We start from the raw sequence: 22,781 nt of genomic DNA, 5'->3' as shown, positions 1-22,781 counted from the left end.
AAAGAATGAAACAAAATTTTCCCCAGTATCTTCGGCCTCAATAAAATAATCCATTCACTTTTACTGAGACAGTGTTTACTGTCTTTTTAACAACATTCCAAAGATTTCAAGAAAATAAATCCCCAGTATATCTCAAACCTCTAGTTTGTTCTTGTAATATTGTCATTAGGAAGTATAGCCTTCTTAAAACTTCTAAGAAATAGGCCGGGCACAGAGATGAGCGCCTATAAACAGAGCAGTTTGGGAGGCCGAGACAGGCGGATCACTTGAGGTGAGGAATTCAAAACCAGCCTGGCCAACATGGCGAAACCCTATATAAAAATACAAAAATTGGCCAGGCATGGTGGCGCATGCCTGTAAACCCAGCTACTCAGGAGGCTGAGGCAGGAGAATCGCTTGAACCCAGGAGGCAACGGCTACAGTGGGCTGAGATCATGCTACTGTACTCCAGCCTGGATGAGACTCAGTCTCAAAAACAAAAAACAAAAAACAAAAAAAACTTCTAATAGTTACTAATAACTACTAACAGAGATAAGTGACAACTAACCAATGAATATAATAAAGGGGACATCAGCCAATTAAGTAATCATATACAAGTATATGACAACTTTAATTTTTTAATGCACAAAGCATTTAATTATCACATTATTATATACATAAGTTACTCTAAATGCCATCTCTGAAACAAAAATGCAACTATTGTTAATGATTCTAATAGTAATAGGATACTCACATCAATTGACAGAATGAATGTAAGAATTTAGGAGAGCAATACCCCAAATAAACTCAACTAGGACAAGCTGTCCCTGTTCAATATCACACTCAAAGCAATGCACAGCAACAAAGCATATCCCAAATTAACACTCTGGATGCTTGGTCTGGTGTCCATGCAAGGAAAAAATTCTAATTGTCAAATCATGTTCCTAAAAAGCTCTACTTTTAAATATTTTCATCTCAAGTAAAGAATAAAAAGACACACAATGACACACATTGAGTATCTTAGGACACAGAGTTTAGGCCAACATTATTCACTGACCTTTTCTATAAGGAGTTTCTTGCTCATTGTCACACATCTATTTAATCGTTCCTTGTATTTCTCTAGCATCTTTTGCTGTTCATCAATCTGCCGTCTCAAATCACAGTTGGCCTTCAATAAGAAAAAAATTTTTAATTAGCTCCAAGGAAGAAGATTAACAGAAAAGCAGTTTCTAGGGAGAGAAAAAAAAATCATTTCTATACGTTGTTCTATCAAAAGCAAAATTAAAGTTCAAACAGGTAAGAAGTAACTATGTCTTAGAAAAAGTAAATAATTCATTCCTTTATTCTCTCATAATATATCATCTATTTGTAAATGATAAATTGAATAACTAAGTTCAGCATGTTTTTCTACCGATCATATTTTGCTCCTGCCAATAACCAGTTACAGCTAATCTTGTAATCACAAACACCTAAGCGATCGCAAAATAATAATTTAAAAAATGTTAAGGCTGGGAATAATGGCTCACGCGTGCAATCCTAGCACTTTGGGAGGCCGAGGCGGGCAGATGACTCGAGGTCAGGAGTTCAAGATGAGCCTGGCCTACATGGTCAAACCCCATCTCTAATAAAAATTTAAAAATCAGCCAGGCATGGTGGCAGGAGCCTGTAATTCCAGCTACTTGGGAGGCTGAGGCGGGAGAATCACTTGAACCCAAAGGCGACGGTTGCAGTGAGCCGAGATTGCGCCACTGCACTCCAGCCTAGGTGACAGAATAAGGCTCTTATCTCAAAAAAAAAAATAAAAAAAAACTAAACTACAATGAATGTTTAAAATACAAAGAGTGATTAAGCACGTACAAAAAAATTACTGAATTTTATGTTTGCTTTGTTCTTTTTCTAGTCTTATTTAAGAAATATAAATTTGCATAAATGTTCCTCACCAGAGAAGCTAGGCACGCCCATGCCCACAAAAGACAGAACAAACAAACAAGGTCCTGATTCAAGAATGCCAGAATGTAAATATACAGCTAATTTAGCTGTGGTCAGAAGCCTACAGTGTGGACTAAAAACTTAAAGTCTCCTGCAATAACAGAGAAGGAAAGAACCACTAACCCAAGGACGAATTTGACTTGTAAGTCCTGAATTTATTCCTTTTGTGTTAAAAAAAAAAAAAAAAAAAAAAGATCTCAGCTCTTCTAGCAAATAATATTACCTCATAAAAACTCACTTAAATTATGAAAAAGAAAACCCTATTATGTGTTTCTAAAATAAAAGCACAAACAGAAGATATTACACGATACTCAATTTTTGAGACTTTGTAGCTTCATTAAAATGTTTTATCATTTTTTCTTTTGTATAATATAGCTTCATTTTAAAAGTAACCCATGGGAAACAGCTTCTGTCGCCAAATGTTTCTCCTCTCCTTATCAGCATAATTTCTTCCTGTTAGTTTTTGTACAGAACCATATTATCAAAGGCAGAGTGTAACTACATTTGGGTAAGTGTGATTACCAAATTCATACTAAGAAATCTACAAAGCAAATATCATTTAATGTTTATGGAAAACCCAGTCTATTAATAAGGTGAGTGTTCCCTTGAAATCTATAATCAAATGTATGAAATCAGTCAACCTCTTGGCAGTTATTTAAAATGTTAAGAATTTTAAGTTTTTGTGGCTTCTGACACTAATGTCTTCAAGGAGTTCATGTTTAAAGTAACAGCTGGCCGGGCGCGGTGGCTCAAGCCTGTAATCCCAGCACTTTGGGAGACGGAGACGGGTGGATCACGAGGTCAAGAGATCGAGACCATCCTGGCTAACACGGTGAAACCCCGTCTCTACTAAAAAACACAAAAAACCTAGACGGGCGAGGTGGCGGGCGCCTGTAGTCCCAGCTACTCGGGAGGCTGAGGCAGGAGAATGGCGTAAACCCGGGAGGCGGAGCTTGCAGTGAGCTGAGATCCGGCCACTGCACTCCAGCCTGGGCGACAGAGTGAGACTCCGTCTCAAAAAAAGAAAAAAAAAAAAAAAGTAACAGCTGGTGGCTGGCACGCGTGGCTCATGCCTATAATCCCAGCACTCTGGGAGGCCAAGGCAGGAGCATTGCTTGAGCCCAGGAGTTCAGCCTTGGCAACATGGCAAAACGCTATCTCTATAAAATTTTGAAAATTAGCCATGTGTGGTGGCACATGCCTCTGATGCCAGCTATTCGGGAGGCCGAGGATTGCTTGAGCCTGGGAGGTCGAGGCTGCAGTAAGCTGTGATTGCACCACAGCACTCCAGCCTGGGAGACAGAGCAAGACAGTTTCCTCTTTTTTTAAAAAAAAAAAAAAAAAAAGGAGCTGGCTAGTAGCCCCCAATGCAGCCATACCCAACATCTTACTAAAATGGCAAAATTCAGTGACTGACATCTGAAAGAATATACAAGACATGTAGTCTTTCCTCCACTGTCGATTCTCTAGATCTTCTAGAAGCACAAGTTCTAATCAACCTAAAAACAACGCAGCTGCCCTCTGTGTCTTCCTTTTTTATTTACCTACTCCTTTAATACTGCTCTACATACAAATAAAGACTGCAACTGTCTGAAGACGATGGAGTAGAAGGGGCAGTGGTGAGTGAAGGAAACATATTGCTTCTTAGAAAACATAAGCAAATGTTTTTTTAAAACTCCTAAAGCAGTACCCACGTTAGGATTCAAGTTTTTCTCATACTCTGTCATCTCAATGACAGAGTATGAGTTAGATGATGGAGAAAGGCACACCCACAATTCTTTCTCAGTCCGGCAGAGCTTCTCTGTACAAAACCCTGACAGATACTGGAATTTGGCAAAGAGCTTTTTACACCCACAAACCATTTCATTATAAATCTTCGATGGCAATTCAGCCAGCACCCAAATGAATAAAAACAGGAATAAGAGCAACTCCACGCAAGTATACATATCTGAACGATGAAAAACAGAACACAGTGCTGAGACTACGTGTGGGTCTTCTCATTCAAAGATGGAGAAAAGGAAATAAAAATAACAATAGTAAATAAAAACAACAAAAAAATTAGGCCCAAGGAATACAGAAAATCAGCTTGAAAACACCCATAGAAATCAAGAGAACATTTTAGAATTCTTGTCATATTTCATAAAATGCAAAAAGACATGATATCTAGGAAATAAGAACCAAAAACCCTAGAGAATATACAGGATGGGATAAGAAAGTATATTACATGAGGGGAAAAAAGCAGGGAAATTTAAAATGTAAATAATAGGCCTGGCACAGTGGTTCGCGTCTGTTATCCCAGCACTTTGGGAGGCCAAGGCAGGAGGACTGCTTGAGCCCAAGAGTTCAAGACCAGCCTGGGCAACATAGTGAGACCCTGTTCCTACAAAAAATAAAAAAATTAGCCAAGCACAGTGGCACGTGCCGGTAGTCCCAGCTATTCAGGAGGCTGAAGTGAGAGGACTGGTTGAGCCTGGGAGATGAAGGCTGCAGTGAGCCGTGACAGTGCCACTGCACTCCAGCCTGGGCGACAGCAAGATACTGTCTCAAAAAATAAAAATATAAACAATAAAATCAAAATTCACATGAGCTGCAGTAAATGCCAGAAATATACAGAAGACAGTGTTTAATGAGATTCAGAAGTAAGAGGCAATCACATTAAAATGAGACATAACATGTTAGAAATAAAGGAGAGAAATCAGAGATTCAAGCTAAGAGCCAAGAAGAAACCAATATGAAGAGGGATAAAAGCATAGTTAGACATAATCACGCATTTTCCAAATAAAAATATATAAACCCACACATAGATACACCCTGGGGTAATATTTAACAAATTATGGTGTTTCCTGCTTTGGTCATGAACTTCTCTGAAATACTAAATGCTTGAAAAACTGAAGGAGAGACAGAGAGAGAGGATGTGTGTGCTATATTTGAGAGGCAGAATGAACAAAACAAAGGGTTATGATACAAAAATCCTGCACACAGTGTTGTCTTTTCATGGGAGGGCAAAAGAGAGAATTCTCAGGTCTGCAAGGCACAGAAAATTTAATACTGACAAATCCTTGCTGAAAAATAATCACTTAAAAATGTATCACCATCAACAGATAAAACAAAAACTATAAATAAAAAAAAAACTGTTGATAAGCTTTGAAATCAGTTGAAGAAACAAGTCTAACAATGACTACAAATTTGGTAATAAAGCTGTCTCTGCCTACACTCTAGACATAAGAACTTAGTATCATATAAAGTAGCAAAAATGATAATTTAATAATAATAATATAAGCCGAGCGCAGTGACTCACACCTGTAATCCCAGCACTTTGGCAGGACAAGGCGGACCGATCACTGCAGGTCAGGAGTTTGAGACCAGCATGGCCAACATGGCAAAAACCCATCTCTATTAAAAATACAAAAACAAGCCAGGCATTGTGGTGCATGCCTGTAATCCCAGCTACTTGGGAGGCTGAGGTAGGAGAATCACTTGAACCTACAGAGGCAGAGGTTGCAGTGAGCCAAGATCACGCCACTACACTCTAGCATGGGTTAAAAAGTGAGACTCTGTCTCAAAAAATAAATTAACTAACAATAATATAAACAGCCAAATGCAGTGGCACATGCCTATAGTCCCAGCTACCTGGGAGGCTGAGGTGGGAGGATCACTTCAGGTGGGGATTGGGGAGGGCACAGCTTGCAAGACTGTGCCACTGCACTCCGGCCTGGGTGACAGAGTGAGACCCTGTCTCAAAATAAATATATAAAATTAATAATAATATAAACACACTAGACTTTACTAATAAAGGCCAGACTTAGTTTAGTTATGTGCTGAATTCCAGGTTTTATATAAAAAGGAGTCAAACTACACTATTTTACCCTACGTTTTTATTAATTACAGAAATATAATACAAGTAAAAAAATTTTGGAGGTCAGATCATCATGAGCACAATGACTTTTTTATCTTTATTATTAAACATATACCTTTATTCAAACAAAATTGTACCCGAAGCCTAATAAGAAAGACTGACAAAGGCAAGGCCGCGGATCCCCACCTCGCTGTGTCACGGTAGCCCTGGAGGTTTCAGGACCCTAAAGAGGCAGATTAACTACCACATTAGCACAAATATGTTTAATAATAAAGATTATTTATGTAATGTATATATTACATATGTATATGTATACATATACATATTATTTATGTAATACATTATGTAATGTATTACAAAAAAGATTATTTATGTAATGTATACATTACATATGTATATATGTATGTATATGTGTATATATATGTATATACATATGTATACATACACACACATATATACGTATCTCTCTCTCTCTACTTCAAACAGCTCAAAAAAATTACTGAAAAAAAAAAAATGTACCAAATGTTTAATCCCAATTAATGGAATTATGAGTGACATATTTTTCTGTATTTGGTAAAGAGCATGTATAATCTTTTTTTTTTTTTTTTTTTTTTGGGGCAGGGTGTTGCTCTGTTGTCCAGGCTGGAGTGCAGCGGCACGATCTTGGCTCACTGCAGCCTAGAGTTCCTGGGCTCAAGCATCTTCCCACCTCAGGCTCCCAGTAGCTGGGACCACAGGCACACCACCATGCCTGGCAAATTTTGTATTCTTTTGTAGAAATGGGGTCTTGCTGTGTCATGCAGGCTGGTCTCAAACCCCTGGTGGCAAGCAATCCTACTGCCTCAGCCTCCCAAACTGGCAGGTATGAGCCACCATGCCCGGTCCTTTTTCTTATTTTTTTCTTGAGACAAAGTATCACTCTGTCGCCCAGGCTGGAATGCAGTGGCGCGATCTTGGATCACTGCAACCTCCACCTCCCAGGCTCAAGTGATTCTCCTGCCTCGGCCTCCCAAGTAGCCGGGACTACAGCCACTTGCCACCATACCAGGATAATGTTTTATATTTTTTAGCAGAGACAGGGTTTCTTTCCACCACGTTGGCCAGGCTGATCTCAAACTCTTGACCTCAAGTGATCCACCTGCCTCGGCCTCCCAAAGTGCTGGGATTACAGGTGTGAATCACCATGTCCAGCCCTTTTTACTTTTTTAAAAGTATGAGCCAAAAGGCAAAATGGGCTAAAAAGTCCTTTTGAAATAACTTATAAAATTCAACAATATTTAAAAAGCTTCACTGGAATGGGAAAACAACACTTTATACTTATTCCCACGGTTCTAGATGAGATATAACACTCCACATATCTATTTCTCCAGTATAAATTCAATCATTAAATATACTACAGTATAAGATTTCCAGTTTAAAGGTAGTGTTTAGAATGTAGGAACCGGGTTCCTACTCGGATTCCCTCAATTAAAGAAAAATACCCAAATGTTCATTATTTCATTTTGTTATTTGGCTATAGTAACTACTACTATGACATGTACATAATACAAATATACATAACAAATGGTGCTTGCTATAAAATCTCTTACCACATTTTAATACTTACTCTTAATAAATCATCTATTCTTCCCTCCTTCTTCTCTAAGTCAGAATTCTTACTGTTTTCTAGTGCAGATATTTTTTCTATTGTGAGGTCGGACTACAGAGACAAAGGTAAAACAAATTTAGGATTAGTCTCAACATGTTATATGTCATCACACTCTTCTCATTACCTTTCTCGGAGGGGTGGGAAAAAAGCACTTGCTCACACAAATGGCCTAGAATCACATGGCTCAAGAAATGAAATCCGCTTGTCTCATCTCATTCTTCAAGTCCTCTGCTGGGTTTCCTATGTCCCACTACACCTACACTTCAAGCACACGTTAATTCTGGAATCAAATGTATGAATTCTCACTACTGTGCACCGAACAATGTAGAAACATGTTACTCCAGTAATGAAACTAACTTTGAATAGAAAAGGATCTCATAGGAGACTTGACCCAAATGTCTAAGGAACAAATGCGCCATCTGGTGGAAACACAGAGCAATCAGAAGGGAAGAGAAGAAGCTACCTGAGTGCTGAACTATCTAACTGAACTGTACAAGAGCTGGTGGTGACTTAGATAAAATTCAAATGTGCTCCAGGGAGTTGTATAGTTCTTGAGATTTAAGAAATTCTCCTAGATTGCCAACCATCCTGTCTTGAAGGTAATATATATAGTATCAAAAGAGGCTTCAAGAAAACTCAGTATACTCAAAACTACAAAATGGAAGCTATAGCCACCATCCTTTGCAGATATAATCCTCAAATGTTCAGAATACTCCCTAAATTAAAGAGTTTCTGAACATAATTTAAGGAGTAAGCCATGTTGGTATCTCACATCTGAGAGAAGTTTAGCCAGGTAAAAATAAGTAAGCAGGAAAAGGAATACATTAACTACTTTCATAAATTAGGGAATTAACATTTATTGAAAACCTGCTACAAGTACACTACTAAGAAACACTTTGTATACACTGTCTGAGATCATGAGAACCAACCACATTTTCACAGATGCTTTGTACTAAGAAAAACTGAGGCCCAGGACAGAATCTGAACTTAGGCCACAGTGCCAGAATCTGAACTGAGGCCTTCAAAGTGGAGGTACTTTTCTTCTGTGGAATACTGCAGGAAAAAAAAAAAAAAAAAAAAAGTGTGCACTTTCCTTAACGCCATGCTTTAGCATAAGCATTTCTGCTACAATACACCAGAAGAGTAAAGAAAAGTTAAAGCATCTTCCAAAGGACTTTAAACACCCATAATGCAAGTTCTGAATATAATACACACAAATAATGAGGTGGTCAGAGAAGACAGAGAAGAATCACAGACTACACAGGTTGGCACTTATTCCTACACAGCAGTTATGCCCCTCACTTGATTATCGATCACCAACCTACCTGGGTCTGTCTGTGCTGGATGGAGATCTGTTTTTGGGAGCTGCAGGAATGCTCTGTGTTGCCAGATCCTGTAGATGAGGGACTGTTTTGCTGAGCCTACAATAAAGGTGCATTACCAATTACAGGAAAGTTTGGCATCTTCTTCCACAAACACTTGTATTAATGCAAACAACTCCATAATTTATATCTCCACAATACAAACCCTTCTTATGAAAGTGAGAAGTCAGGGCCATGTGGCCAAGAAGAAAGTAAAACAATTCAAATATGAGACAAAGGGCTGGACATGGTAGTTTATACCAAGCTCCTGTAAACAGGTTTAAAGTATCAAATGCTTACAAATGAATTTTTAAAATACGAAAATTAGAAAAAAAAGTTATTCCTGTAATAACTTGACTTTTTCACTTGTATTTTCATATGCTTTAGTCAGAAAAGGGGAGTGACGCATCCAGTGCACAGGGGATGCACATAAAGGACTGCAAACCACTATTCAGAATAGACTCCTAAACACAAACATTCAGGTTAATTACATTATATCCTCAAAAGTACCTTTTTTTTTTTTGATACAGATTTAGCCAGGCGTGGTAGCCAGGCGTGGTGGCGGGCACCTGTAGTCCCAGCTACTTGGGAGGCTGAGGCAGGAGAATGGCATGAACCCAGGAGGCGGAGCTTGCAGTGAGCCAAGATCGCACCACTGCACTCCAGCCTGGGTGACAGAGCAAGACTCTGTCCTGTAAGTGTAATTATTAGTTTCATTTTACAGATAAATAATATAAAAATCAGAGATATTAAGGACCTATGTGGGTTCACAGAGCTAGTAGGTGGAGGAACCAGAATTGGGGGTTGTGTCCACAATAACTGCTCTCAATGACCACAGTAGACTGTTACCACCAGCCTGTGAGCAAACTAGCACTTCCTATACACAATTTCATTGAAGGCTCACAGCAGCCTTATCAGGCAGCATTATTAATGCCATTTTAATGTATCCATTCAATGACTATGTATTAAGTACTCCCTATGTCTATGTCTAAGCACTGTGCTAGGTGCTAGGTGCACATGGCCAAGAGAAACCATAGACCCAGTCCTTACTCTGCCTTAATGAAGCTTACAATCCAAAAGAAGATTTACTAAACACTTAGCAAATATTTGTTGAAAGAAACTGTTGAACAAACAATCATATAATAAATACACAATCACAATTAGGATTAAGTGCTAAAAGAGCATGTAACAAGGCAGATAACCTAATCTAGAGGGTCAGGGATAAACCCTTTTTTAAAAAAGTTTATGATTTGAGGCTGAGCACAGTGGCTCATGCCTGTAATCCTAGCACTTTGGGAGGCCGAGGCAGGTGGATGACCTGAGGTCAGGAATTCAAGACCAGCCTGGCCAACATGGTGAAACACCATTTCTACTGGAAATACAAAAAATTAGCCGGGTGCAGTGGCATGTGGCTGTAATCCCAGCTACTCAGGAGGCTGAGGCAGGAGAATCGCTTGAACCTGGGAGGCGGAGCTTGCAGTGAGCCAAGACTGTGTCACTGCACTCCAGCCTGGGCAACAGAGCAAGACCTGTCTCAAAAAAAAAAAAAAAAAGTTTATGATTTGAGGCTGGGTGCAGTGGCTCAGGCCTATAATCCCAGCACTTTGGGAGGCCAAGGCGGGTGGATCAGCTAAGGTCAGAAGTTGAGGATCAACCTGGCCAACATGGTGAAACCTCATCTCTACTAAAAATAAATAAATAAATAAATTAGCTGGGTGTGGTGGTGGGCACCTGTAATCCCAGCTACTTGGGAGGCTGGGGCAGGAGAATCACTTGAGCCCAGGAGGTGGAGGTTGCAGTGAGTTGAGATCACGCCATTGCACTCTAGACTGGGTGACAGAGCAAGACTCCATCTTGCGGTGGGGGTCGCTAGGGGAGCGCCAGGTCTATATGATTCCAAATAACTAAAAATGTTCTCTACTCAAGAATGCAGCAAACCCTATCTTTTCTTACTAATTAAGGGTCATCATTATGAATCTCAAGTATTATAATGCACTAGGATACAAGCATTCTTTCCTTCAGTTATCATTTGATTGCTCTTACAATACTCTCCTTTTACAATGTGTTTCTATACAAATGACTGCTTGAACTATATTTATAATAAGAGCCGATAAGAATCAAATGATTAGACCAGGTGTAGTGGCTCACGCCTGTAATGCCAGCACTTTGGGAGGCCGAGGTGGGCAGATCACGAAGTCAGGAGTTCAAGACCAGCCTGGCCAACATGGTGAAACCCCGTCTCTACTAAAACTACAAAAAAAAAAAATAATAATCCAGGCATGGGGGCAGGCGCCTATAATTCTAGCTACTCGGGAGGCTGAGGCAGAACTGTTTTAACCCTGGAGGCAAAGGTTGCAGTGAGCTGAGATCGCGCCACTGCACTCCAGCCTGGGTGACACAGCAAGACTTTGTCTCAAAAAAAAAAAAAAAAAAAAAGAATCAAATGATTAAAAGACACTTCTACAGATTTCTAGATACATGGTATATTGGTTTAAATATGCTTATATCTGATTCTAAGTTTTCTTCCAGCAAACTGAGGGTGTTAGAAAGTGATTTAGTGAGATATTTCTAAATTAAAGCTCACATAGGGCCGGGTGCAGTGGCTCATGCCTGTAATCCCGTCACTTTGCGGGGCCAATGCAGGCAGATCACGAGGTCAGGAGTTCAAGACCAGCCTGGCCAATATGATGAAACCTCGTCTCTACTAAAAATATAAAAAATTAGCCGGGTGTGGTGGTGCGCACCTGTAGTCCCAGCTACTTGGGAGGCTGAGGCAGGAGAATAGCTTGAACCCGGGAGGTGGAGGTTGCAGTGAGCTGAGATCACGCCACTGTACTCCAGCCTGGGTGATAGAGTGAGACTCCATCTCAAAATAAAAATAAAAAAGGCATATATATATATATATATGGCCCAATGATAAGTAAAATGCAAAAGTTAACTGAGGAAGTAGGCAGTTAGGAAGTTCAAAGTGTGTGCACTTAACTTCCATGGAATACCATAAACAAAAAACAGTGTGCGCACTTTCCTTAACACCATGCTGCAGTATAAGCATTTCTGCTTCAATACACTAGAGGGTAAAGAAAAGCTCAAAAACTTAAAGCACCTTCCAAAGGACTTTAAATACCCATAATGCAAGTTCTGAATATAATACACAAAATGAGATACCATCAGAGACACAGAGAAGGGAAATCATAGGGATCCTCAGCGATCTCAGGGAATCATAGACTATCTAAGGTTAGCATTTATTCCTATGCAGCAAATATACCCCTCCATTGGTTATTAATCATCAGCCTACCTGGATCTGCCTGTGCTGGATAGAGATCTGCTTTTGGGAGTTGCAGGAATGGCTCTGTATTGCCAGATCCCATAGAAGAGGAAGCTAAAAGGCCCTTCTACAGATTTCTTGATGTACGGTATATGGGTTTAAATATGCTTATTTCTGATTCTAAGTTTTCTTCTAGCAAACTGAGGGTGTTAGAAAGTGATTCAGTGTGATGTTTCCAAATTAAAGCTTTCTGTAAAAATACACATATCAATAGCTCATTGATAAGTAAAAATGCAAAAGTTAACTGAGGAAGTAGGCAGTTAGGAAATTCCTCAGTTGGGAAGCAGAAAATCCTCATGAAAATGAAAACAATGTTTTCAAAAGGTAAAAGGTACTACACAATATAAGGACCTCATGTGACAATGCTCAGATCAGTTAGAGAAAAAAATGCTGTAACTGATCATTCATTCGACATTAAATGTGATCCTCTGTGCCTGGTCCTATGTTAAAATCTAGAAATGCAAAACTGGAAAACAAAGAGACTATGTTACAAAAAAAAAAAAAAAAATCTATGCCAACAACCTATATTAATCACTCTGATCCCTCATTCAGTTAAGCTAAATACATTTTCAAGACAACCCCAACAGCACAAAAGGAAAAATCCAAGACGAAAAAACAATGCCTAATCATAGAGTTAACAGATAATTCAATAAACAACTTTAAAAGTAAAGTATCAGTTCAGCACTTGATTTTCAATATTTTATAGTATAAAATGACAAACTGCTTTAGTTTGTTTCATAAACTGAAACTCTGCATTTAGATAACTGGATTAAAGGGTTCTTAAGATTAAAAAAAATAAAATAGGTTCAGAGAGGATCAAAAGGATACTGTAGCTACAAAAATTAAAAAGTAAAGAACATGAACAATCAAATTGACAAAATAAGATTATCAAAGTTTAAAAAATTTAATAGGTGAGTTAAATATCAAAATGGACACAGCTGAATACACAGCCAGTAACCTAAAAGACAATGTCAAGAAAATCTCCCAGAAGAGGCTGGGAGCAGTGTGTCTCACGCCTGCAATCCCAGCACTTTGGGAGGCTGAGACGGGTGGATCACCTGAGGTCAGGAGTTCGAGACCAGCCTGGCCAACATAGTGAAACCCCATCTCTACTAAAAATATTTTTAAAAATTAGCTGGGTGTGGTGGAATGTGCCTGTAGTCCCAGCTACTCGGGAGGCTAAGGCAGGAGAATCGCTTGAACCCAGGTGGCAGAGATTGCAGTGAGCCAACATTGTGCCACTGCACTCCAGTCTGGGCGACAGGGTAAGACTCAATCTCAAAAAAAAAAAAAAAAAAAAAAAAATCTCCCAGAAGATAAAACAAAAGGTTAAACGGAGCACAAAAGAAAAGAAATGTGAATAGCACAGAGACCCTGAAACTACCTAATGGTTTTCTAGAGAAAAGAACAGAGGAAATGAAATAATCAAAGAAACAGTAAAATAAAATTTCTCTGAAATAAAAAACCCTTTTCATTATTTAAAAAAAAAAAAATCAACAAACTCAAAATAGGGAACTTTCTCAGCCCGGTGCACTGGTTCACTCACACCTATAATCCTAGCACTTTGAGAGGCCAAGGCAAGCTGATAGCTTGAGCTCAGGAGTTCCAGACCAGCCTGGCCAACATGGCAAACCCTGTCTCTACAAAATACATCAGGGCATGGTGTGGTGGTTCATGCCTGTAACCCCAGCATTCTGGGAGGTCAAGGCGGGTGGATCACTTGAGGTCAGGAGTTCAAGACCAGCCTGGCCAACATGGTGAAACTCTGTCTCTACTAAAGATACAAAAATTAGCCAGGCACAGTGGTGCGCGCCTGTAATCCCAGCTACTCAGAAGGCTGAGGCAGGAGAATTGCTTGAATCCGGGAGGCAGAGGATGCACTGAGCCAAGATCCATGCCACTGCACTCCAGCCTCAGTGACAAAGGAAGAATTCGCTCAAAAAACAAACAAACAAACAAACAAAAAATCAGCTAGGTGTGGTGGCACACATCTGTAGTCCCAGCTATTTGGGGAGGCTGAAGTGGGAGGATGGCTTGAGCCCAAGTGGTTGAGGCTGTAGGGAGCCAAGATCAGGCCACTGCACTCCAACAGCCTGGGTGACAAAATGAGACCGTCTTTAAAAAAAAAAAAAAAAAAAAAAAGGAACTTTCTTCTTAACCTAAAAAATGACCACCTCTGAAAACCATACAGTAAACATGATACTTTTTTTTTTTTGAGACAGATCTCACCCAGGCTGGAGTGCAGTGGCACAATCTTGGCTCACCGCAACCTCCGTCTCCTGGGTTCAAGCAATTCTCCTGCCTCAGCCTTCCGAATAACTGGGATTACAGGTGCGCACCACCACGCCTGGCTAATGAAATACTTATTTTTAAAGAACTCACATTTTCCCTTAAAATCATGAACAAGAAAGACAAGGATGTCCCAGCTAGCCACTTCTATTCAAAATTCTACTGAAGGTTCTAGTCAGGACAATCAGGCAAGAAAATTAAAAGCATCCAGATTGGAAATGATGTAATACTATATTCGCAGATGGCATGATTTTGTATATAAAAAGTCTTACCAAAAAAAATTATTAGAAATCATGAGTCCAGGCCGGGCATGGTGGCTCCCACCTGTAATTCCAGCACTTTGGGAAGCTGAGGCGGGTGAATCACAAGGTCAGGAGTTCGAGACCAGCCTGGTCAACATGGTGAAACCCTGTCTCTACTAAAAATACAAAAAATTAGTTGAGCGTAGTGGCGGGTGCCTATAATCCCAGCTATTCGGGAGGCTGAGGCAGGAGAATCACTTGAACCCGGGAGGCAGAGGTTGCAGTGAGCCGAGATTGCACCACTGCACTCCAGCCTGGGCGAAAGAGCAAGACTCCATCATGATAGATCAACATACAAAAATCAATTGTATTTCTATACTCTAGCAATGAGCAATCTGAAAATAAAATTAAGAAAACTATTCCATTTGCGATAGCATAAAAAGAATAAATACTTAGGAATAATTTTAACAAAATAAATATAGGACTATATATTGCAAGTTGCAAAACATTGTTGAAAGAAATTAAAGCGTCCTAAATAAATAGATATTTTGTGTTAATGGATTGAAAGACTTAATACTGTTAAAAAGGCAATACTTCTCAAATTGATCTACAGATTCAACACAATTGCTATAAAATCCTATCTGGTTTATTTATAGAAACCGAAAGGCTGATCTTAAAAATCATAGGGAAATGCAACAGATCCCAAACAGCCAATACAATCTTGAAACCCAACAAAGTAGGAAGGCTCACACTTCCCAATTTCAAGACCTATTACAAAGCTACAGTTATTCAGACAGTGTGGTCCTGGCATAAAGACAGGTGATATGGTTTGGCTCTGTGTCCCCACCCAAATTTCATGTGGAATTGTACTCCTCATATGTCAGGGGGAAGGGTCTGGTGGGAGCTGATTGGATCACGAGGGCATATTTCCCCCTTGCTGTTCACATGATAGTGAGCGAGTTCTCACAAGATCTGATGGTTTACAAGTGCATAGCACTTTCCCCTTCACTCTTTCTCTCTTTCTTTCCTGAGAAGAAGGTGCTTGCTTCTCCTTCGCCTTCTCCCATTATAACTTTCCTGAGGCCTCCCAGTCATGCTTCCTGTTAAGCCTGCAGAACTCTGAGTTAATTAAACCTCATTTCTTCATAAATTACCCAGTCTCAGGTAGTTCTTTGTAGCAGTGTGAAAACGGGCTAATATAACAAACATATAGACGGAGTAGGATTTAGAGCCCAGAAATAAACCCCTTGCTGTGAGTCAGTTGATTTTTGAAAATGGTGCTGACAATTCAACGGTAAAAGCACAGTATTTTCCACAAATGGTGCTGGGACAATAGGATATCCACATGCAAAAAAAATGAAGTTGGAACTCCTTCCTCATACCACACAAAAAAATTAACACAAGATGGAAAAAAGACCTAAATATAAGAGCTAAAACTATAAAACACATAGAAGAAAATATAGGAGTAAATTTTCATGACTTTAGGTTAGGTGAAGCCTTGGCTACAACACTAAAAGCATAAGCGACAAAAGAAAAAAACAAATACATTGAAATTTTCTCAAAATTAAAAACTTCTGTGCTTCAAAGGACATCGTCAAGAAGTAAACTGACCACCCACAGAATAGAAAACATTTGTCAGTTATATAGTTGACAAAGATCTAATATTCAGAATATATAAAGAATGCTTACAACTTAACAATAAAGGCAACACTATTTAAAAATAGGTAAAGGATTTGAATAGTGATCTCTCCAAAGAAGATGCACAAAAGCCCAATTAGCAAATGAAAAAATGCTCAACATCACCAGTTTTTTGGGGAATGCAAATCAAAACCACAATGAGATACCAATACACCCACTAGGATGGCTATAATGAAAAAGACAGACAATAGCAAGTACTGGCAAGGACATGGAGAAATTGGAATGTACTGCTGCTCGGAATGTAAAATGGTGCAGCTGCTGTGGAAGACCCTGGCAGTTCCTCAAAAACAGTTACCATATGACCTGGCCATTTCACTCTTCAGCATAAATCTGAAAGAAATGAAAACGTATGTCTACACAAAGTCTTATATATGAATGTTCATAGTAACATCATTCATAATAGCCAAGAAGTGGAAACAGCCTAAATATCCATCAACTGGTAAAAGGATAAGGCCGTGACCAACTGGCACCAAAAAAGAATGATTCTATTTACTGATGTACACCCATGAAAATCCATGAAGCTATGATAATCAAAGAAGAGAAAGCTGTTTGTTACCATCTGGCACAGCTATCGAACAACTCTCTACTTTAAAAGTTAAAAAAAAAATTTAGAAGCCTCATTAGTAATTAAAAGGAAAGAACTAAGCATTTAGCCTGTCTTTCTAGTAGAACTGTATGTCAGTATAGAGCAACAGGCACAGATGATGAGAGGAAAGTTCTATTTTATAGATGTTAATAGATATGTTATAATGTTAATTTGGCTATCTAGCAAAATGTTAACATGTTTTTTAAAAATGCCTATTTATTTAGAGACAGGAGGTCAAGATTTCTGAACTGTATTTTAAAATACTTTGGCATAAAAAAAGCAAACTACCTTTTTAAAAAATCAAGTTGTGAAGAACATCTATATAATGTTAAAAGACACGAGTTTTAAGGAAACAACAGACTTGCCATTAAGGGAAAAAAAGATCCAGTAGACCCTGACGACTAGAACTGTTTCAATCTAAACTAATTCAATGTCTCTCTTCTCTTCAGTGAGTCCAATAAAATCATTTGGTTTTGCAATGCCCAACAATGAAACAATCATAATATTGTAAATGTTCCTTGTTTTAAAGTCTTGGAATAATTTACAAAGCAGAAAAGACTCCATTATAGTTAAAATAACAAACTAAATATCAAACACTTATACTGTAACAATAACTAAACAACCCTAAAAGAAAGAAAGACTGGGTGAAAGTTATGTTGAATTTGTCTTTCATAATGAGGAGTAAATAGATCTTACTTAAAGTTCATTAAATAAGGCCAGGCACAGTGGCTCAACCCTGTAATCCCCACACTTTGAGAAGCCAAGGCAGGAGGATGGTTCAAGACCAGCTTAGGCAACATAGTGAGACCCTGTCTCTACAAATAAATAAATAAGATTAAATAAGGAACATATTATTTGACATTAAAATGGTAATCATTAGAAAATCCAAAACACGAACTGTTAACAGTAGTTATCTCTGAGGAATCCAAGGGAAGAATTTCACTCTTCTCCTTCTCCTCAATTTCTTGCAGGCTATGTACATGTTCTATTTTTGTAATTTGGGAAATTATTTGCTTATGATTTTCCCTGACAACATTCTCACCAATAGAGGAGGAAATGACCTTTTTCTAATCCCTCTACATTTCCCTTCTTCCTGAATCTTTATGTATGTTGTAATGTCATAAGGTTACAAGTGAGAGAGGTCAGCTCAGGTATCTTATTCTCTAGTCTGATATATACTGTCTTTGTACAAGCAGACAGTCTTCATACTGGGAGCTAGTGTGCTGGTATAGAATGAGCACTGGACTGTGAGTCCAAATACTAATTTTTTTTTTTTTTTTTTTTGAGACTGAGTCTCACTTTGTCACCAGGCTGGAATGCAGCGGTACAATCTCTACTTGTAGCTACTGTGGTGCAATCTCTAGTTGCAGCTACCCTGGAAACTGAGGCAGGAGAATTGCTTGAGCCCAGGAGTTCCAAGGTTATAGTATGCTATAATGGTATGATTGCGCCTGTGAATAGCCACTGCACCCCAGCCTGGGCAACATAGTGAGACCTCTCTCTTAAAAATAAAAACTCAAATTTCCTACGCTAAAACATAGAATTATGTAATAATTTTAAACATTTAAAAGATCAAATTCTTAATATTCTGCCACATGCTATTTTTATCAACACATATTTAGATATCTTTCATTAGTGTTTACACAGCTACCTCACTTCTTTTGTCAGCTGTATAGCATTCCACTGTACAAATGTATTACAATTCATTTAACCAGTCCCTCTATAAAGAATGCTTTTACGGCCGGGCGCGGTGGCTCAAGCCTGTAATCCCAGCACTTTGGGAGGCCGAGATGGGCGGATCAAACCCCGTCTCTACTAAAAAAAAAAAAATACAAAAAATTAGCTGGGCGAGGTGGTGGGCACCTGTAGTACCAGCTACTCGGGAGGCTGAGGCAGGAGAATGGCGTAAACCCGGGAGGTGGTGCTTGCAGTGAGCTGAGATCCAGCCACTGCACTCCAGCCTGGGCAACAGAGCGAGACTCCGTCTCAAAAAAAAAAAAAAAAAAAAAGAATGCTTTTACTAACTCATGCAACATATAATTACACCAAGTGCCTATTAGAGCAGGTCCTGTTCTGGGCATTGGAGATACAGAAGTGAACAAAGCAAAGTCCTTGACCTGATGGAGCTTACATTCCAGTGGGGGGAAGTCAGAAAAAAGTCTATCATAGTATGTCAGCTGGTGTAAGACTAGGGAGAAAAAACAATGCAGGGCCTAGGAGCTCAATAACAGGTGGGGCGGGCGGGGAGAAGTTGCTATTTTATAGTGTGGCCAGGGTAGGCCTCTCTAATAGGGTAAATATAAGCAGAAACCAGAAGGAACTGAGAGAGCGGGGCATGCTGATATATGGGTGAAGAATGTTAGGGCAAAGGCAACAGCCAACGCAAAGGCCCCGAGGTGAGAGCATCACTGACAGACAGAGTATTTGAGAAAACAAGGTGGCTAGTGTGCATGGAATCTGATGAGAAAGGGAGATAGTAGTAAAACATGTCAGGGTAGAGGAAAACAAACCATGCAGGGCCATTTTAAGGACTTTTCGACAGGGGAGTGGCATAACTGGACTTATGTTTCAACACAATCACTCTGCTTTGCCGAGAACAGATTAAAAGAAAACAAAGGTTAAAGCAATGGGTCCAGTTATCTCAGTGGGAGACAATGGTTTAAGCTTGAGTGGCAGTAGTGAAGAGAATTAGAAGTGGTAAAATTCTGAATATAGACTGAACGCAGTGGCTCATGTCTGTAATCCCAGCACTTTGGGAGGCCAAGGCGGGTGGATCACCTGAGAGTAGGAGTTCGAGACCAGCCTGGCCAACATGGCAAAACTCTGTCTCTAGTAAAAATACAAAAATCAGCCAGGCGTGGTAGCAGACACCTGTACTCCCAGCTACTTGGGAGGCTGAGGTGGGGAAATCGCTTGAGCCCAAGACGTGGAGGTTGTAATGAGCTGAGATTGCACCACTGCCCTCCAGCCAGCCAGAGTGAGACCCTGTCTCAAAAAAAAAAAAAAAAAAGAGAGAGAGGGATGTTAAGAAGAAAATGAAGGCAGATAAACGAGTCTGAAGACAGAGCCCTGGAACACTCTAATGTTCAGGGATAGAGGATGTGAGGAAAAATCAAGAATGGAAGCCAAGTGAAGACCATATACTTAGAGAAGAAAGAAGTGATCAACAGTCGCTGATGAATTACGTCAGATGAGTTCTGATGCGAAGGTCATATCCTCTGAAATACTGGAAAGGAAACAGCTTCCAGATTTTTTGCAATGACAAACAATACCTCAATAAATATCTTTGTGTAAATTTTATGGGAATGGAATTTCTGGACCCAAGGATATGTAAACTTAACATTGAGATACATTACCAAGTTGTCCACATGACTTCAACAATTTATAGACAGAATAAAACTGAATGTATATCTAAACTATCACCTACACCAAGAACTATCAAATTTATTAATCCTTGCCAATTTGCTAGGTCAAAAATGTTATCTTGTTTTATTTTGCACTTCTCTATGGCCAAAATTGAGCATTATTTCATGTTATTAGCCACTTGCCTTCTTTTCAAAAACAGTCTTTACCTACTTTTCTATGAATCTGCTTTCCTTTGCTGATTTACACTTGTATATTAATACTAACCCTTTTACTATTTTCTTTCCTTATACTACTAAGCTTATATGCTGGCTGGTACTGCTGAGAAGCAAAGAGAAACAGAACTGTACCAGAGCATTTAGACTTCTGGTTTTCATACTGTTTCCATGTTCCTTCTGCATACATGATCATTTTGTTACTTGTCTCTGCCACCTCTTTGCATGTGAGAACAATGTGGCTACAGCATCTGCTACCCCTCTGATAGCAGAGTGTGTCAGCTGATAGCAGTAGGAGGTCCTTCACGTGCATCCACCACAAGCCTGCATAACCATATTTTTTTACAGAAGATGGAAAGGGGAACAAGTTCTTGCTGACCAAATCTTGTGTATTTAATTATGTGCTCACTACACAGTGGGCACTCAGTATTTGTGGAGTAAACAAAGGGAACTCCTCTCAAGTGAAAAAGAGGTCGTTTTATTGCCTTAAAAATGACCAAAAGATAAATAACTCCCTGATTATCCAAGGTTATTCCTGGAAAAGTAAGATCCAAGATAAAGATTTAACAAAGGCTGGGTGTGGTGGCTCATGCCTGTAATCCCAGCACTTTGGGAGGCTGAGGCAGATGGATCATCAGGTCAGGAGATCGAGAACATACTGGCTAACATGGTGAAACCCCATCTCTACTAAAAATACAAAAAATCAGCTGGGCGTGCTGGCGGGTGCCTGTAGTCCCAGCTACTTAGGAGGCTGAGGCAGGAGAACGGCGTGAACCCGGGAGGCAGAGCTTTCAGTGAGCCAAGATCATGCCACTGCACTCCAGCCTAGGCGACAGAGCCAGACTCTGTCTCAAAAAACAAAACAAAACAAAACAAAAAGCAAAGATTTAACAAAAGTAAGTGTATGATAAACATTAACAATTTTGAAATGTGTGAATGACACATACATTCTCTGAAACAATACTATAGGGTACTGCATTCTCAAAGAAACTATTCCATACTGCTATCATTCCCTCTTACAATATTATATGGGTCAATTATCCCATTTTTAAAGTATGTATATTTCCTTCATTACCTGGGGATAGGACTATACTGTCTTCACACAAGAAGTTTCCCCATTCCTTTGATGATTAAGATCAAAATACTTCTTTTTTTTTTTTTTTTTGAGACAGAGTCTCGCTCTGCCGCCCAGGCTGGAGTGCAGTGGCCGGATCTCAGCTCACTGCAAGCTCCGCCCCCCGGGTTCCCGCCATTCTCCTGCCTCAGCCTCTCCAGTAGCTGGGACTACAGGCGCCCGCCACCTCGCCCGGATAGTTTTTTTTTTGTATTTTTTAGTAGAGACGGGGTTTCACCATGTTAGCCAGGATGGTCTCGATCTCCCGACCTCGTGATCCGCCCGTCTCGGCCTCCCAAAGTGCTGGGATTACAGGCTTGAGCCACCGCGCCCGGCCCAAGATCAAAATACTTCTAATATTAAACACTGAAATAAAAGTGAGCTCTATATACATTTAAGTAAGATTAATAAAAACAAGATAATGATTTATCTGTTTATTCCAGTGGATGATGAATAGCCAGAGCCTATCCCAGGCAGCTCAGGGTGCAAGCAGAAACCAGACCTGGATAGGAAGCCATTCTGTTGCACACACACACCCACACTCACTCAGACTGGGACTCTGTAGACACACCGATGAACCTAACGTGCACATCTCTGGGATACGGGAGGAAACCAGAGTGCCCTGAGAAAACCTCACGCAGACACAGGGAAAACATGCAAACTCCACAGAGACAGTGGCATCAGCTAACAGTGTCTAATTAACACTATCACAAAACGATGTTGAATGAAATGATGTTATTCAAGGAATGTTGTATCTCTTTCTTAAGGTAAAGCTATCATAACTCTAAGAGAACGTTCCAAATCATGCACAATAGCTTCCTATCTGGTTAACTGTTTTATTATTTGTATTTCCTTTCCTTACCCACCGTTTTCAGCACCTTTTTGAACATGGTGTAGTGTGGATTGAAGACTTATAGATACCACAGGGCAAATAAACAGGAAACTTAGATTATAACTGGACAAAATGAACCGGTAACAGGGACAAAATTTGGATAAGTGGTGACAGTTCTGAAAGATGTCCCTGAAAGTAGAATAGGAATAGGGCGATGGGACTTTGTTACTCTTGGCAACAAACAGGTGACCCGGTAGGGCCCAGAAACCAGGAAAAATAACATT

The 22,781-nt window shown here is 39.6% G+C and overlaps 1 protein-coding gene across 9 annotated transcripts in view; it reads right to left on the bottom strand.

The window, feature by feature from the left end:
* LOC105483058 (tousled like kinase 2) overlaps nucleotides 1-22,781 on the bottom strand; it is a 142,648-nt gene that overhangs the window by 54,961 nt on the left and 64,906 nt on the right. For all 9 annotated transcript variants that reach the window (XM_011743629.3, XM_071083390.1, XM_011743634.2 and 6 more), the window contains 3 exons: nucleotides 8,798-8,893; nucleotides 7,431-7,523; nucleotides 1,037-1,147 (listed from right to left, as the gene is read on the bottom strand). In XM_011743629.3, the coding sequence (XP_011741931.1) occupies nucleotides 1,037-1,147; nucleotides 7,431-7,523; nucleotides 8,798-8,893 (300 nt within the window). The remainder of the gene's footprint in view (nucleotides 1-1,036; nucleotides 1,148-7,430; nucleotides 7,524-8,797; nucleotides 8,894-22,781) is intronic.

The sequence above is a fragment of the Macaca nemestrina genome, chromosome 17 (assembly GCF_043159975.1).
Source record: "Macaca nemestrina isolate mMacNem1 chromosome 17, mMacNem.hap1, whole genome shotgun sequence".
In the NCBI taxonomy this organism is placed as follows: Eukaryota; Metazoa; Chordata; class Mammalia; order Primates; family Cercopithecidae; genus Macaca; species Macaca nemestrina.
This window is presented reverse-complemented; position numbering and strand designations above follow the sequence as displayed.